This window comes from Rutilus rutilus (genome assembly GCF_951802725.1).
Source record: "Rutilus rutilus genome assembly, chromosome: 12".
Classification (NCBI taxonomy): Eukaryota; Metazoa; Chordata; class Actinopteri; order Cypriniformes; family Leuciscidae; genus Rutilus; species Rutilus rutilus.
In genome coordinates this window covers 4,328,615-4,347,561 of record NC_140217.1, presented here as the reverse complement: position 1 = coordinate 4,347,561, position 18,947 = coordinate 4,328,615, and the positions used below count along the sequence as shown (strand labels likewise).

The window sequence follows — 18,947 nt, the reverse complement described above, 5'->3', positions numbered from 1 at the left end:
CAAGAGGGTAAGAAACACCACTTTAATTTACAGCCCGCAATGTCATACTTACCCTGTAACTACACGGAACAAGAGGGTAAGAAACACCACTTTAATTTACAGCCCGCAATGTCATACTTACCCTGTAACTACATGGAACAAGAGTATATTTTCCCAGCATTTAAAAAAAAAAAAAGTTGCAATAGTTTTACTTGCCTTGAAACTTAATCAGTGCACCTTTGCAATAATAACAAATTAGCCTACTTTATAAATGCATATGTACCCCGTGATTTAAAAAAAGCCTTTATGTATTTTTGTACACTATTATTACCCAAAAGTAAGATTCTAAAATACTTAGTCTAAATAATTTGCCTAAATAATTTGTTATTTTCCTGGTTGTTACCCCTTTATTCCCAAAACTTTACATATTATTCCCTATACTTACACGTACGCACTTTATAGGTACACTGTAATTACCGAAAGTTACACTGTAATTTCGTTTTAATAACGCAGTATTTTCCTGGTTGTTACACCTTTATTCCCAAGACTTTACATATTGTTCCCCTATACTTACACGTAAGTACTTTATAGGTACACTGTAATTACCGAAAGTTACACTGTACTTTCATTTTAATTACGCAGTACTTTCCGGGCTGTAATCTAAAGCGTTACCAAAGTTATTTGTTTATTAAAGGTGAAGTGTGTAATTTTAGTGCCACTATCTTCACCAAAAGTTAAGCCCAGTTTCAAATAGTTTCTCGTTGTCTATTCATGTCTTTTAGTCATTTTTACATGTTAATCTGAGTTAAACATCAAAAATACACATTAACTCAACACACAATCTCAAGAACGATTAGATGTAAACATTAATGACATACATCATACTACAGTCTTGTTGTTAGTTTAAAGCATCATCATATCAGCGAAAACACCTGATCAAATTCTGTGGATGTTTCTGTGGTCACAGATTCTGCGCCGGCCCGTTCATAACTCACGACTGAACCGTTTGCAGCTCAGAAACACACGCAGCTGAATTTCAGTCATCGTGTTTCCTGGTGAGTTTTGGTGAGTTTTTGGCTGTGAGCCGTTCCACCTCTCTCATAAAGCGCAGACACATTTCATCCTGCCACGGCAGAGATACACACTGAACTGACACAGGGAGACCTACACCATCCTTCACTGCCTGAAAACACACACACACACATTTGCATCCCATGACATATTACACGATGGGTTTGACTTTGTAATGCAGAAGTAATGCAAATGCAAAAATGCTCAACTTTTTTATTTTTGTTATTTATTAAAATAGCAGCCAATTAAAGTAAAACAATCTACCTAAATATTGCTTCCCCCCCCTCCCCCTAAAATGCAGCTTTGATTTTTATTTTCTGGGGGGAAAAAGAAGCAAACTTTGTCTGTTTCTACACTTTCTATTGAATCCTGTTATGAAGTGACAATACACCTTTAAGAATAATGCTTTGATTTAAACATTTTTAAATAAATGATAACAAAAACAATATTTTGGTTACACTTATATTAGCCTTGTCAAGCCCTATATATGAAATTAATTATTATTATATAAAATTAATTATTATTGTTATGAGGTGTGGAGGAGATGAACCCAAATGCACACCGTATGCAATAGAACAACGTTTATTGTAGACAAAAAGGGAAAACAAAACCCACAAGGGGCAAAACATAGACAGGACAAAGAGTGACAAAACTAAACTATGACTTGACAGACAACTAGACGATAAACAAACAGCAAATACAGAATCAGAACTTTCTCTAGACAATACTCTTGAGGATACTCACAAGGTTTCATTAAGTATGATAATGAACCAGCACAGGACAGCAAACACAAGAGGATTAAATAGGGAGAAACTGATAATGACAGCAGGTGACACAGATGAAACAATAATGACTAATGAGGAGAACAAGGGGGCGGGGTTAAGTGACGAGACAACACAAGCACATGGCCCAAACAAAAGGCCATGTGCTTGCACACAAAACATGGGTCTGTCATGATCCTGCCTCAAGACTAGCGAAAATCAAGGACAAGGCGGCAGAATCATGGCAGAATCATGACAGAAAGGAGGAAAGAAGTACTGGGGGTCTTAGGTCCACGGGATGAGGGCTGGGGACGAGGAATCTGGGCAGGCTTGGACGGGAACACATGAGGAGAGGTCTTAGGGGAAACAGTCCGGGGCTTAGTGGTGACAGGGGTGGCCGGGGAAACACACGGGGGTACTGCAGAAGTGGGTGCAGCAACAGAAACCGGCACAGAGGATACAGAAGGCGGCAAAACAGGAATCCTGACCGGGGGAACAGCAGGTAATGGAACAGGGCACATGACAGGGGGTCATAGCAGGCGGCTGTGGAGCAGGAACAGGAACTGGGCTCTCAGAAGCAGCTTCAGAACCAGTGCTGCCCAAAGCAGACTCAGAACCTACGCTCCTCATCTCCGATTCGGTAACCGCCGTTGACTCTGGAACAGCGCTCTCAGCCGTAGACTCGGGAACAGCGCTTGCTGACGCAGTGGGCTCGGGACTAGAAGACATGACAGGTTTGACAGTCACTTCAAGGATCTTGACAAGACTAGTAAGATAGTCAGCTAGAGTCTCGGCGGCAACGACAACAGGCATCCTCTTACGAGCTGAAACCGATTGCAGGACTGCTTCTGCAGCTGGCTTGGGATCTGCGCTCTCTGCAGCTGCGGGGGGTTGGGAGGTCAACACGGAGCCAGGGGAAGACAGAGACGGAGGACAAGAGGCTCCCTTTTTCCTGGGTCGCGGAGCAGAGACCGTAGCCGGACTTGTGACCGGTAATGGGGGCGCAGCGGGGGCCGTTGCTGGAACTGGGGAGCCCACCGCAGGCAAGGAAGATTCTGTGGAGGACGACTCCGACGCCGACTCCCATGACAGGCGTCTTCCACGTTTTCCGCGAAGACTGATGGATACGGATGGTGTCTCAGGAGTCGTGGTGGAACAAGCCTGGTCCCCAAGCGTTGCGACGGCTAACATACGACCCTCAGGAATCACTGGTAGTGTGGCAGGTGGTGAAGACATGGTGGGACCCTGCAGCTCCTTCCGAGACAAACAGTCCACCATATCGCGGAACGGGCAGCGGATCAATCTCTCCTGTTCAGCCAGAGGAGGGGGGACATTGAGACCCGCGATGAGGTAGCGATTGAACAGGATCTCCGGCAAGAAAAACCTCCTCTCCTCCACGACCTGGGCTTACCTCCTCAGGGTCAACTCACCCTGGGGAGGGAATGGAAGCTTGCCATTCATACTGTCGGCGATAGCCGACTGCCACCATAGTTCCTGGTCAGTCGACTGTAGTATAGCGGGAAAAGACATACTGTCTGCTGGGTTCTTAGATGGCCGGTTCATTCTGTTATGAGGTGTGGAGGAGATGAACCAAAATGCAGACCGTATGCAATAGAACAGGGGTTCTCAATCCTGGTCCTCGAGGGCCACTTTCCTGCAGAGTTTAGCTCCAACCTTGATCAAACTCACCTGCCTTTAGCTCTCTAGTAAACCTGAAGAGCTTAATTAGCTGGTTCAGGTGTGTTTGATTAGTGTTGGAGCTAAACTCTGCAGGAAAGTGGCCCTCGAGGACCAGGATTGAGAACCCCTGCAATAGAACAACGTTTATTGTAGACAAAAAGGGAAAACAAAACATAGACAGGACAAAGAGTGACAAAACTAAACTATGACTTGACAGATAACTAGACGATAAACAAACAGCAAATACAGAATCAGAACTTTCTCTAGACAATACTCTTGACAGAAGACTAACAAGGTTTCACTAAATATGATAATGAACCAACACAGGACAGCAAACACAAGGGGATTAAATAGGGAGAAACTGATAATGACAGCAGGTGACACAGATGAAACAATAATGACTAACGAGGAGAACAAGGGGGCGGGGTTAAGTGACGAGATATATATATATATATATAAAATATATATATATATATAAAAAAAAATAATAATAAAAAAATCACATCACAAATTTCACAAAAATGTTTCATGGCACAAATTATTGTTGACAATAAATAATGTGGTTGCTGCAATTACATTTGTTCACTAAGGTCGTTTCTACATTGACCATTCAACCTGCAAACATTTTAAATTAATTATTAATATTATTTCCCCATGTTATAATGTGTGATATATTTCAAAGCATACCAAAACTAACGTAAAACTACCAGAGTTATCAAATTAACTTATTCAAATTAAATGAATCCCAAACATACTGTGACAAGGTTGAAATAATGGAGTGTATAAGAGTTAGTAAGAAAAACAAAAAAACACTCTCAACATATATTTGGGATACTGGGGGTAATAGTTTTTTAAAAATGGGCTTATTTTCTGTATTGAAATTAGACATAAAAAATAAATTCTCCATATAAGGGCACCAAAATATTCACAGTCCAAATAGTCCCATATATGGCTTTCCTATTGGTTACTGGAGTTAAGTAGAGCTTTACATATATCACATGTCTGTTTTATAAAAGTACTGATCCCAGTCCTGATTCTGTCTTTGTAATCGTGACTATACTGCCGCCTTGTGGTTGTCAGGCATACAACTCACAATTTATCACAACACTTTAAGGTTGACAAAAACAGCCTATGGATTTAACGCAACTTAACTTCAGTGGTCTTGCACTGTGAAAACCTACCTCAACGAAGAGTTTGTCCCACACGTCTCCATAGACACCCGTATACTGACTGAGCTGTGCCTCGTCCTCTTCCGTCACTGTAGACACGGTCACGGTCCCGGCTGGGAAGTTCAGCAGGTTGTACAGGGATGTGTAGCTGAGAGCACCTTCAGGAGTGGAGAAAAATGACTGCATCTAGGTGACTGTTGAAGGCCTTATGTAATGCTGAAATCATGACTGTCGAATTAATAAGTAACTTTAAACCGCAGACACCTACTGCATAATATCAAACAGACATTGGATCACAATCTACATCAGCCTTTTTGTTAAAGTCACCATGAAATCAAAATTGACCATTCTTATTTCTAATGGAATATTGCAGTATTTGTTATAAATTATATATCTGTGCACATAATTAGGTGAAAATCAAGCTTTTAATGTTGTTTATGTGTCTATGTGGTGTTTTTAATATGCTTTAAGACAAGCCATGTGCACATTCATAAGTCAACACCATTGCTGAGTATTTTCTCCTTAAAACTGCAGTGAACCAAAGACAGTCTCAAAAACACGGTTAGAAATCGCTGGTGTTTCTGACGTCACTACCTTGTAACCAATCAGATCAACGAGTGATCATCAACGAGTGGATCTCTGAGCTGCTGTGAGTGAGTGGAGGCGGGGCTCATTTGCATATTCATAGAACAGCGTATACTTACTGAGGCAAGGGTGTAGAGTTACATTCAAGCTATTTTAAGGCATGAAGAATTTTTTTTCAAGGAAAAAAACTTTAAATTCATTTTGGTGATCAAAGATGAGTTTTAAGGGATAAAATGATTGACTACAGGGGGACTTTAACCAAAATAACTTTCCCTTCCTCTTGCAGGATCTCTTCTCCTCTCTGAGGATGAGGGCGGGGCAACCTGTCACTCACATGAGATCCACCAATAGCAAACCACAACCATCCAATCAATTCCTCACGGACAAAATCAAGCCCGCCCACATTTGTTCTTGTTCCAGAAGCCGTTTCACTCGGGTATACGACACAATAGGGAAGAAAAGTCTATCAAAACTTGTTTCAGGCTGACTTTAAGTAAATCATGAAACAGGAAACACATTTTTGCTAGTCACAATTAAATTAACTAGTATTATTACATGGCTTGGTTGAATTCCAATGTAGAATGCGGTCTGTTATTTCTTGATATCAGACCGCTGGGAAGTATAACACACCATTGCCATGAAAAACAGAGCGTTGCTATGGATGCAGGATTCTAACCGTAGAGACGGAACGGACTATTTTCTTTAGCGGAAGCAATACAATCGTTTTTAAATCAATAAACTCCTTTTTAAATCAATATTTTGTGTCAAATTATTGATTTACTTGGGTAGCCATGTAATAAGCGGGATAATGTAGAGCGAGGCGGTTGTTAGCGAATACAACCCTGACAGGCTGATCAGGAACCTGACGCGAAGAGGAGGTTCGCGTCGCTCTACATTATCCCTTACATAATAAGGGAATTGAAAGCTAAAAGCAATGAGACATGGGATGTGGCACAGTGATTAACACCACAAATTAAATGTGACATGACAAAAAGGTTGCCGACCCCAGGTTTACAGGCACAAAGATAATGTAATAGTAATGTAAATGTGAGGTAAGTACTGGTGATACGGCCGCTGTAATGTAAATTGAAAGCTGGTCCAAGCATAGGGCACAACAAAACGTCCACATTCAGTCTCCTCCACTCTGCTATCACCTCATCAGTGTATTCCTACAGATGAGAAAAACGAAAAACCTCAAAATACAAACAATCATGTCAGAATAAGAATCACTTTTGATACACAGTATGTGCCAGGAAAATTAATTTGCTCATCTGCAGGGAGGCACTGTCACTGTTGGGGGTAACGAATTACAAGTAACGCGAGTTATGTAATCGGATTACTTTTTTCAAGTAACGAATTACTTTTAATTTTACAACAAAATATCTAAGTTACTTTTTCAAATAAGTAACAGGTTTCTTTGTTTTCCCATGTATTGACTGACAGCTCTCCTGTCCCCGGGATTATGGTGCGTTCAAGTCCTCCTGGGAAGTTCGTATTTATGAGGTGGGAAGTCGTGTTCACGACGGTATGTGCGTTCAAGTCACTTTCGTCGGAGTAAGATGGCGGTGTATTTTCTCTTAATTAATTACACAAAAATACAGCAAGGTTCTTAAACTCTACTTCTAGAAAATGAAGAACAAAGAAATGTGCATCAGGTGTTTTGCTTTTTTATGTTTTTAATTAATTTATGAAGCCATTGTAAACTTTATCATTACATATTATATTGTTATATTATAATGGCATCATATTCTGTGCACTGTGCAGGCAATTAGCTTACTTCGCTGTAAATAGAAATATCACTGCTAAACACCTTTAAATATTGTGGTATTCCGTCATAAACATCATATGCGTTTCTTTTTTGTTTTTAATGCTGAAGTAAGAGTTGAACTTTCTTCTTCTTCCGGGTCCAGAATCGCAGTACAGCTGAAAGGTTTGTTTGAGCTGCTGTACAGACGTGAATTTGCATTTCCTTCAGCCTGAGGCTTAATCACTTTTGGTGTGAAAGGTCTTTTACATTTGCCAAGAATAGATTTTTCTTTTCTTTTTTTTTATAAAAAAACAGCAAACCCAGCCCAGGTGAGAAAAAGTAACGTAACCAGGGTTTGAAATTAACTTTGGCGGGTCACGCTGTCAAATCACTAGCCAATTTGCACTTTGCTGGGGAAGTTCGTGTAAGCCAAATCGTCTCCGGTTACTTTCGTAACCTTGGTTCCTTGAAAGCCAAGGAACCAGACATTACGGATGTCGTATATGGGAACTCCTCTCCTCCTTCACTTCCGCTGAAATCTTATAGGCTAACGCCAGCAGAGCTGTCCAATTGACGCAAAATATGCAAATACTGAAACACCGTTGCAGTAATAATGCAAGTGCAGCGTCAATTCCCTTCAGAATCGAACAATCGCTTGAATCAAGCGAACACGGCGGCGAGCGTAATGTCTCGTTCCTTGCCTTTCCGAGGTTACGAAAGTAACCGGAGACGTTCCCTATCAAGCCTACGGAACTTCGACATTACGGATGTATAGAATCCCGCCGTGGCAGCATAACAGACCACTGACAACAGATCCCAATACCAACACCGCCCCCCCAGCATGCGAGCATCTGATAGGCCGAGATTGACCAATAGCGAATCTCTAACCTCTGATAGGTCCACAAGGACCAATCACAAGCTCACAAAACACTGCCCGAATTTGCATATCCCGAGCAGACCGGGGGAAGTTAGCACTGTCGAGCAACAGGGCAACAACAACAGTAAGAAAAGGCCAACGCATAGCGGTGGCACAGTTAAAAACATAACATAATAGCACATAGAACAACTCATGAGCAAAGCGCAGAGCAGCTCCCTAAATGCTATGCAATGCAATCACTCACCGAAAGCACTCGAGTGCGGATTCGCATTCAAATGTGAATCAACCCGCTACACTAACTGGCAGTATAGTAAGATTTAGGATTTTGACCATATACCTCGCAGTCACAGACCGTATCAACGTCAGTGAGCTATACTTATTGTATTTCGCCACAGGGTGTCACTGTGGCCTCAACCATTCGCCTTCGCTTACTCTGAGCTCGATTGCTATGTCTGAGGTAAACCACGCCCTCCTCATTACCCTACGCAGGAAGAAATGTAGGAAGAAATAAATGAAGAAATAAATAAATGTATAAATAAATAAAAGAATAAATAAATATGGAAAAAAATAAATATATACATAAATAAGGAAATAAATGTATAAATAATTACTTATTTTCGTTTTTTTGCTTTTCTATGTATATAGTTCTCTGACTGGGCAAACAGCACTCTGAGCATCCGAACCCTGAGAGGTTGATGGCTCAGCGGACAGTGCAGGCAGAGAAACAATCTGCGCCCTGAACGGGGTATTGAGCGACTTAGGGACATAACCCGGTCTTGGTCTGAGAGTCACATTACAGTTTCCCGGTCCAAAGCGAATACAATCTTCACTTACCGAGAAAGCCTGTAAATCCCCAACCCGCTTCGCCGAAGCGAGAAGCAGAGCCGTTTTTATCGATAGCTCCTTAATGGCGATCGAAGCTAAGGGCTCGAAGGGCGGTCGTGACAAAGCCTCCAAGACCAAAGCCAAATCCCACGGCGGCACCGAAGGCGGTCGTGCAGGGCATATTCTCCTAGCTCCCTTAAGGAACCGTGTCACCAACGCATGTCTACCGATAGACTGCCCATCAACAGAGGGGTGAAACGCGGCGATAGCGGCCACATATACCTTCAGAGTGGATGGTAGGCTCCCTTCCCTTCAGAATATCCGACACAGAACAACTCTCTGGGTCGATGCCGGCATCCTGACACCATTTCGAGAAAACTCCCCACTTCAGGGCATACAAACGCCTGGTAGCTGGGGCTCGCGCTTCCTCGATGGTTCTCAAGGCTCGTGAGTGTAGCGCATCCAGCCCACTCAACGACCCTGCAACGGCCACACATGAAGGCTCCACAGTCCGGGGCTGGGATGCCAGATCGATCCGCTCGCCTGAGACAGTAGGTCCTTCCTGAGCGGAATCTCCCATGAGCGCCCTGCCAGTAACTCCACTAAGTCCGCAAACCATGACTGGTTCGGCCAGTTCGGGGCTACCAGAGTCACCGTCGCCTTCTCCTCCCTGATTTTGCACAACACCATGGCAAACTTTCGGCCATTGCGCGGTCAGCGCGTCCCCCTCCCGGTGGGAACGGGACAGTGAGAAGAACATCCGACAATGCGTGTTCTCGCTCGTTGCAAAGAGGTCGACCTCCGCTCTGCCGAAACGCTTCCATATCAGCTGAACCGTCCCGGGATGAAGCCTCCATTCCCCTTGGGGAATCCCGCTCCTCGAGAGCATGTCCGCCCCGCGGTTCAGAACACCGGGGATGTGAGCCGCTCTCACCGAGAGGAAAAACCAGTCCGCGGAAGAGCAGAAGAGCAGAAGAGATTCAGCAGCAGAAGAGATTCTGCCTGCTTGAATAGGGCTCTGGAATGCACTCCGCCTTGGCGATTTATGTACGAGACCACGGATGTGTTGTTTGTCCGAATCAACACATGCCGCCGTTCCAGCTGAGACCGGAAGGCCGAGGGCTAGAGAAACCGCTTTTAATTCTGAAGAAGACACACTGAAGAAGTCGCTGCCATCCGTCCCAATACCCTCTGAAACTCCTTCAGCGGGACGAGCCTGCCAGGTCTGAAGGGACAGAGAGAAGAACTCAGGGCCTCCGCTCGGGAGAGAGGCGCGCTCTCATTCCCACCGAATCCAGGTGTACTCCCAGGAACGTGGTAGTCTGGCTCGGTGTGAGCACGCTTTTTTGAACGTTCACCCTCAAACCTAGCATTTCTAGGTGTCGCAGTAGGGCTTCCACATGGCTGACCAGCGTCTCTTTCGACTGTGCGAGAACCAGCCAGTCATCCAGATAGTTCAAGATGCGCATCCCGCTCGACCTGAGGGGTGAAAGAGCCGCGTCCACAATTTTTGAAAACGTTCGGGGAGCGAGGGCTAGTCCAAACGGAAGCACCGTGTATTGGTACACCGAATTCTCGAATGCGAACCTCAGGAATCAATCGAACCTTTACAATCTGGTTATGAACGCGTCCTTTAAATCCACTGAAGCAAACCAATCCCCGGGGCGAATTTGCGCCAGGATTTGCTTCAGAGTAGTCATCCTGAAGGCGCGCTTGTGAAGTGCTCTGTTGACAGGTCTCAGATCCAGTATGGGGCGGAGACCTCCACCCTTCTTCGGCACTACAAAGTAGCGGCTGTAGAACCCGCTCTCCCACTCGCTCGGGGAGACCGGTTCTATCGCCTTCTTCTCGAGCAAGTTGCACACTTCCTGCCTTAGCACATGAGCGTTTTGGGGCAAAGTTAATGACTGGATTACGCCGCGGAAGCGGGGTGGTCTGCGTTTGAACTGAAGTGTGTACCCGTGCCGAATCACATTTAACACCCACGGTGAAATGCCTGGAATGGGCTGGGAATGGACACCTCGCGCCCACGAGGTGCCTTTATGGCTACAGACCGTGACTCTCCACTGCTCGCGGGCAGGGCGGGTAACACAGTGTGCGGTGCAAGAGGGGAAAAAAGCTATGTTTGTGAAGTGGTAGTATGCTTTATTGAACACAGTGAACAAGAAACAACATTCACAACACAATTGCACATGTCGCTCGTGGAATGCTGAGGGACTAAGTGCTGTAGAGCGCGGCGCTTTGGAACGGGACCAGCCTGGCGCTCTCTTCCCCTCTTGCCCGGGCGATCAGGACGACTGCTTTGGCCTCGCTGGGGACGCGGCGGCCTTCCTGCGTGGGCTCCTCTGAGCCGTCCTCTTCTTACCCGCTCCCTGCCATTGGCCGACTCGGCCTCTATGAGCATCCGGCTCCGGGTGGGGTGCTGACTGCCTTCTGGCGGCAGCCTGAGGTTGGCAGCCCGAGGCGGAAGACGAGCGCGAGCGAGGCTGCGGTGGCAGCGGCGGCGCCCTGCGAGGGATCACATGACTCATAGCCTTAGCCTTCTTCTGGGTCTTGGAGTATCGCTCGGTGACCTTTTCAACGGAGTCTCCGAACAGGCCTGCTGGGGAGATCGGTGCATTCAGCAGCGTCTTCCTGTCAGCCTCCTGCACGTCCGAAAGGGTGAGCCACAGGTGTCTGTGGAGGACCACCAAAAACCCCATCGAACGGCCTATCGCCTGGGCCGAGCGCTTCGTGGCCAGGAGCGCGAGGTTCGTGGCTGAACGGAGATCCCGGATGGCGTCAGCATCGATAGAGGCGGCGCTATCCAGAGACTTCAGCAGTTTTGCCTGCAGCACTTGGAGAACGGCCATGGCGTGCAGCGCAGATACCGCCTCTCCCGCCGCGCTGTAGGCCTTGTTAGCCTGGTGGGCTACCCACGACTTCACCACGTGCTCGTGCACGTCAGGAAAGAACGGGGTTCCCCTTTTCGAAGCGGCCTGACGGCGGCTCGACTGGAGGAACCACGCGTCGAGTTTTCTCTTGGATGGCTCATCCGGAGCTTTCCAAGAGAGGTCCAGTTCCTCGACGGCCTTGGAGAGGATACGAAAAAGTTCGTCCTGCAGGTCAGCCGGGGTCTCCGCGGCCGCCAGCTCCGGTGCGGCCCGCTCCGTGCCCCAGTCGTTCTCGGAGGTAGACAGAGACATGGAGTCCTCCTCCTCACTCGCCCCGAAGGACACGAAGTCAGCGACTTCACGAGGGGGGTGAAAGGTGGCGTCAGGGAAACTCACCGGGGGTCGAACCTCGACTCCGCGGTTGGGGGGGCACACAAGCGGCTTGGCGGCGGCAGTGTGCCCGATCCCCGCTGCTGCGCGAGCTTCATCCCGCCTGGCCCTGAGAGCTCTTAGGGACATATCCGCGCAGTGCTCGCAGGACCCACCATCCTTGAGGGCTGACTCAGCATGGGCCCGAGCATAAGTTGCAGAAGGTCGCCATCGGATGCAGAAGACAGTTGAAGTATCTTCGGCGCACCTTCGACGACGGCGAATAATCCTTAAAGTTGTAGTGGTTAGTATCAGCTTTCTAGCACACGATTTGAGCGTGAAGAGAGAGATTCTGAAGGGAATTGACGCTGCACTTGCATTATTACTGCAAAGGTGTTTCAGTATTTGCATACTTTGCGTCAATTGGCCAGCTCTGCTGGCGTTAGCCTATAAGATTTCAGCGGAAGTGAAGGAGGAGAGGAGTTCCCATATACGACATCCGTAATGTCGAAGTTCCGTAGCCTTGATAGGGAACTGCGTGGATTTAGCGCAAATACTCAACCCGTGAGTCATCGTGATCTATTAAATACAGCGTATTGCGCAGAATCTGTGCATTTCTGGCATACTTGAACACAGACGTCACTAAGCAACACATAACGGCGTGCTTGTTCACTTGCATTGCAGCAATAGCGAAGATTTAAAAAACATTTGGTTAACAAAAGACATAAAGTTAGCTATTTTCCAACATCCTACATGTTCTTTACATCATCCTACATGTTTCTCCACCTAAAACACGTTTGGTAAAAAAAAAAAGAAGAAAAAAAAAAGAGATGAGAATAAATGAGGAAAGGAGGAGATTGCTGGATGACAGGATTTTGTTTTAATAAGAAATGAATGTATGAAAATATATAAAAGCTGTGATGTAGTTAATCTGGTTAATTTCTTCTTCTTTTTGGCTAGTAGAAGTTCTGAATGGCCGGTAACTTAAACATTTAGTAGCCACATTGTCCGGTGGGTTAAAAAGTTAATTTCAAACCCTGACCGTAACACATTACTGTCTATCAAAAGTAACTAATTAATGGAATTAGTTAATTTTATAGGGAGTAACACAATATTGTATTACTTTTAAAAGTAACTTTCCCCAACACCGGTCACAATAATGCACTGAAATGAGGACACATAGCCTAATAATCTTTTTATATTTTATTTTTTTGTCAGGATGGCATTTAAATGTTTCCTAGCAGGGATTATAAATGGCTCCAGGAATGAAAATGAAGAAACAATGTGCATAATGTGATGCTTCACGTGATTTAATGTGCTACAGCAATGACCAGAGAGAACCGTAGGCCTCTATTACACTGTGATAATAATTTCTACAATCTCAGTGGTGTTGATGAAAGTTGTAGAAGACCACGTAATATTAATAATAAAATCAAAATAATAAAAATACCTCAATATTTACATGTCGTCTCCATAATTCTGCTACAGACCTTGCAAAAAAAAAAAAAGAAGCTTTTAAAGGAATGGTATCATTTCAATTCTGCTCAGTTCTATTGTGAAATATTATTACAATTTAAAATGCCTGTTTCCTACGTGAATATATGTTAAAATGTAATTTATTCCTGTGATCAAAGCAGAATTTTCAGCATCATTACTCCAGTCTTCAGTGTCACATGATCCTTCAGAAATCATTCTACTATGATGATTTGCTGCCCAAGAAACATTTATGATTATTATCAATGTTGAAAACAGTTGTGCTGCATCAGATTATCATAGAAAACATGATAGATTTTTGTCAGGATTCTTTAATGCATAGGAAGTAAAAAAAAAAAAAAATTCACAGTTTGTAATAATGTAGAGGTCTTTACTGTCTTTACTGTTTAATCGTAACTTAAATTACACTCAAGAACACAAGATTTATCAGCATAATTATATTCATTATGCAAATTAATATTAACAAAAAAAATGTGTAGCTTACCCAACTCCAACACTTGCTTTCAGGCTTGCAGACAACCGCGGATACTGGAGAAAGTAATCCAAACATAAGAGTTATTATACATATAGAGTTATAAAACATATTAGCTTGAGTAAAACAGATTGCTTGAGAAACAGAAACAACATTTACAGAACTCACAACAGGCTTCAGAACAACAGAGAGTAACTTCTTTATGAAGCCTGGGATCCGCAACAGGGCGGCCTGATCCCGGATACACGGATCAATGGGGCCTGACTTCCTGAAATCACACACATATGAATACAAACATAATGTGTGATTACTATGAATCAGAGGTGACTACAGCGTCTTTAATGAGGCCAGAAACACTGGAATAGTTCTAATGGATATCAATCATGACGTGTGAATGTGCTGATACCAGACGTACAGATGACTGTAGAGCGTTCTGCCTCCATCAGCCAGGATCCCTTTAAAAGCAAACTCAAAGAAGACTTCATAGAGCCGTAGAGGTGGGAAAGGAACCAGCTGAAATGTGAACAACACATCAGACCTGCTTTTCAAATCTGCAGATCTCAACTTATCACACGTTCTGTATAATGTATAGTGTTTAAACCAAGCGGCAACCTTTCCGGTCTCTCTCTTGAATCCAACACGAAAGTGACTTAAACTGTTAAAATTCATCGACTGGCCACTAGAGAGAGGGTCAATCCCATAGACCCCCCCCCATGTTAATATGCCCAACTTTACAGCAGAAAAAAATATATTTATAGCTGTGTAATACAACTGTGAGGGGGGTGGATATTTTTTTTATAACTCATCCGTTAAATTATATTAAGCCTTAAAGTTCTGCATAATTAAGGGCGTGGCCACTTGAGTGACAGGTGTATTACCGCTGCTGTCACTAGCCATTTGTCTGCTGTCTGTTACCTCAGCTAATCGTTAAAAATAATCGTTAGTTGCCGCCCCAGTGGACCCAATACATTTGAGGTTTAAACCATAGACTGTAAAAAATATGGACGTAGTGTTCGTGACGTCACCCGTTGGTTTCTGAAGAGCATTTTTAAAGCCCAAAGTGGGCGGAGCTGGCTGACGCCATCTTGGCAGCGCATCACTCCAGTATAACTGAAAATGGACAAAGAGGCGGGATTAGCCAATAGGGTCTGGCTGCAGACTTACGAGTCGAGTGGAGCTCCACTCAATAGCGGAAATACGTCACCTCTAGCGAAGTACCACTACAATTGAAAGTTAGCTGGTTGAGGCGGCCAAATATGGATCAGATTCCGGTCAGAGAATCAGGAGTGGAGAAGAGATTCTTGATAATAAGGCGTTTATTTATCTTGTATATGCATCTGGGTTATGCATCTGTGCTTGTATATGGTCTACAGAAAGAAATAAAGAGAAATAATTTACATTAATATTCGTTGAATATACATGTCTCCTTGCATTAATTCCACTCAGAAAATAAACAAACAAAAAATATATTCCAGTTAAATGCCAATATTAATCACAAGGAAGTAAACAAAATACGGTAGTACACAACTGTAAACAACTCGCGCTGTCGGAGAAAAACTCTAACGTGTCTGGTGATGACTCATCAGATTAGTTCGGCAGATTACGGCCGAAATAAATGGTCAAATACAAGCAATATAAACATAAGAAATTACTAATCACATGCACGTCACATACTGATAAGGTATAGATATATATGTGCACTTACAGTTATTGCATGAACGCATTTACACAGAACGAAACCACCAGCATAAACAATGATTCACCGTCATCTTTTACCGGGGTGCGTCGCTAATATAGGAACGTGTAGGAAACAATAAACAAAACATTAGTTCCTAGGACAGGCTTTCTTACACAGCCGCCCCAATTATCTGTCAAGATAATTAAACACTCTAGGAAAGTCTGTCTGCAGTGTCCGTGTCATAATCCTCAAGATGAGGAAGTGGTATCAGTCGGACAACTGGACGGGTGTAGGTTTTCTCTTTAACCTTGACTTTGGCGATACGGATTCTACCATCAGCCCCAGCCAGGGTCTCCATCACAGTGCCGACGGGCCAGAGCGCCCGTGGAAGTTGGGGATCGACAATAAGCACTACTTGACCCACTGTCAGTTCTTTGCCATCCGTCCTCCACTTGTGACGACCTTGTAAGCTTGGGAGGTAATGGCGAATGAAGGCAGTCCAGAAACAGTCAGCCAGCACCTGACTGTGTCGCCATCTCCGTCTTCCTAGCAAGTTGTTAGAGTCGTACAGGACCTGAGGTAGAGAGGCATCACGGCGACCCATAAGAAGCAAGTTCGGTGTCACTGGATCCAAATCTGCGACATCTGAGGATACATAGCCGAGCGGCTTGGCATTTAAGATGCTTTCAACTTCCACTAGAAGGGTTTGTAGTACTGGTTCTGGGACTGACTGCTCTCGCAGGATTACCCGCAGCGCTGTCTTGACTGATTTGACCTCACGCTCCCAGGTTCCCCCGAAGTGAGGAGCACTTGGTGGATTATGGCGGAACCGGATTTTCTGCCCAGCCAGCAGCTCCTGGAGCTTTGGAGACATGGCAGTGAAGGTCTCTTGTAGTTCTCGATTACCTCCGACGAAATTAGTGCCATTATCACAAAGCAGTTCCATGGGCTTGCCTCTTCGTGCTATGAATCGACGCAGAGAGAGCAGGAATGCGTCAGTGTCCAAATGCTCTAATAGATCCAGGTGCACACACCTTGTCGTCATACACTTGTAGATAATCCCCCATCGTTTCTCTTGGCGGCGACCAACTTTGACTGCAAATGGGCCGAAGCAGTCTACACCTGTAGAATGGAAAGGTGGCTTATACAGGTTCAGCCTGCAGGGCGGTAGATCAGCCAATCGTGGGGTTTGAGGCTTAGCACGCCACCGCTGACAGTCTTGACAGTTGCGTTGCTGTTTACGAATTGCTTCTCGGCCTCTAAGTACCCAGTACTGACGACGCAGTTCAGCTAGGACCCTTTCCGAGCCAGGGTGAAGAAGTCGCTGATCGGTCTCCTTGATTAGCAGCTTGGTGATGGGATGGCCAGGATCTAACACAATTGGATGTATAGTATCCAGGTCAAGGTCACCTGCACGACGTAGCCTTCCACCCACTCTAATGAGACCAGTGTGCCCATCATATTCGGGGGCAAGAGAGCTCAAACGGCTGTCAGATGGAACTGACTGTCTAGCCTTTAAAGCCCTGACTTCAATTGGGAATGAATCACTTTGGGCCTGTGCCAGGAGGAGCCTCTCTGCTTCAATATAATCAGAAGCCCCGACAAGAGTGTCATTATCTGTGCCAGCCGCCCCATGCAGGGATCTAACAGTAGCCTGGACAAGCTCTTGCCATGTGTGGAACTGGCTTGGATCAGGAAGGGAACTATTAGGCGCGGAAACAGTGCCAATAAAGGCAGCCTTCTTCAACTCGCTGGAATCTGGCTCTTTTCCAATTTTAGGTGTGGATGGCCACTGATCAACTGACTGGTTCAGGAAGGATGGACCTGAGCTCCACTTATGAGGACCTGTCAACTCGGTTAGTGTAAGACCTCGTGTGATGTGGTCAGCAGGGTTGTTAACCGACTCAACATACCTCCATTCAGCCATATCGGTGAGTGTCTGTATTTCTGCTACACGCGTTCCGACAAACACCTTGTAGCGGCAAGACTCCGATGTCAGCCAGTATAACACAGTGGTGGAGTCAGACCAGAAAGTAACCTTGTGAATAGGAATGGTCAACTCTGTTTGGATCACCTTGGCCAACTGGGCACCAGTCAGCGCTGCACTCAGCTCCAAATGAGGCATGGACAGACATTTCCTCGGTGCTGCTCTAGACCTGGCCAAGACAAAAGTTACAGTGACTTGTCCTTGACTGTCTGTGGTACGCAAGTATGCAACCGAGCCATAAGCTCTTTCCGATGCGTCACTGAAGACATGAAGTTCTCGGATGACAGAACTGTTGTCATTGAAGGCAGAGGTGTATGTACGAGGGAACTGCAACTGAAGGAGAGTCGGTAGTTCTCCTACCCAGGCAAGCCACTGTTCTCTCAAATGCAGAGGTTCAATGGGGTCGTCCCAACCGAGGTTATTCTTCCAAAGGTCTTGGACGAGAACCTTGGCCCTGGTGGTGAATGGGATGATGAACCCCAAAGGGTCGTATTGACTTGCCAATGTCCTATACATATTCCTCATGGTAGGAGCAGCGGTCTCCGTAGAGCGTAAGTTATACCCCAAGGTGTCATTGATACAGTTCCACCGTAGCCCAAGAGTGGGTTCTTGGAGGTCAGTGCTGTTTTGTGCCAACCAGCGCTCGCTATTAGCGGACTTGGCATCTGTGGGAAGGTGTTGGATCACAGATGGTACATTACTTGCCCATTGCCTTATCTCAAAGCCTCCATCGGCGAGCAGCTGGCGCAGTCCATCCACAATTTCTTTTGCTTCGTTTGCAGTTGGTGTGCTGTGAAGGCAGTTGTCAACGTAAAAGGAATGTTCTACTATGTTAACTAGGTCAGCCATGTCATCTTTGTGTCCTTGGGCGTGATTTTGGAGGGCATAAATAGCACAACATGGGCTGCAGGTAGTGCCAAACGGAAGTACCTGCCATTCATATATATCAGGTTCCACGTCTCGACGCATGTCCCTCCAAAGGAACCGCAGCACTGACCTGTCCCTAGGCAGCAAGCGTACCTGATGGAACATACCTTTGATGTCCCCACTGATGGCAACCGTGTGCTGGCGGAATCTCAGGAGGACACCCAGTAAGGAAGGTCCCAAAGTCGGCCCAGGCAGCAGCTGATCGTTCAAGGATTGTCCCTGATGTTTAAAGGAACAGTTAAAGACTATCCTGTCTTTACTGTTGTGATGCACCATATGGTGCGGGATGTACCAAGACTCTTCACTTTTGTTGGCTTCTTCCAGAGTGATCTTAGCCACATAACCAGCCGCCTCCAACTTCTGGATCTCATTGCAGTAAGCTTTAGCCCTCTCAGGATCCCGTACCAGCCTGCGCTCAGTGCTGCGCAAACTGGGAAGCACAGTCTCGGTTGC

At 45.4% G+C, this 18,947-nt stretch overlaps 1 protein-coding gene across 1 annotated transcript in view; it reads right to left on the bottom strand.

Moving 5' to 3' along the window:
• LOC311301047 (fatty-acid amide hydrolase 1-like) overlaps nt 1–18,947 on the bottom strand; it is a 41,345-nt gene that overhangs the window by 1,908 nt on the left and 20,490 nt on the right. The window contains exons 9-15 of the mRNA XM_084425881.1: nt 14,318–14,415; nt 14,071–14,170; nt 13,915–13,958; nt 13,387–13,426; nt 6,306–6,414; nt 4,673–4,818; nt 652–1,162 (exon numbers count right to left, since the gene is read on the bottom strand). Of these exons, the coding sequence (XP_084282007.1) occupies nt 1,016–1,162; nt 4,673–4,818; nt 6,306–6,414; nt 13,387–13,426; nt 13,915–13,958; nt 14,071–14,170; nt 14,318–14,415 (684 nt within the window). The 3' untranslated portion in view covers nt 652–1,015. The remainder of the gene's footprint in view (nt 1–651; nt 1,163–4,672; nt 4,819–6,305; nt 6,415–13,386; nt 13,427–13,914; nt 13,959–14,070; nt 14,171–14,317; nt 14,416–18,947) is intronic.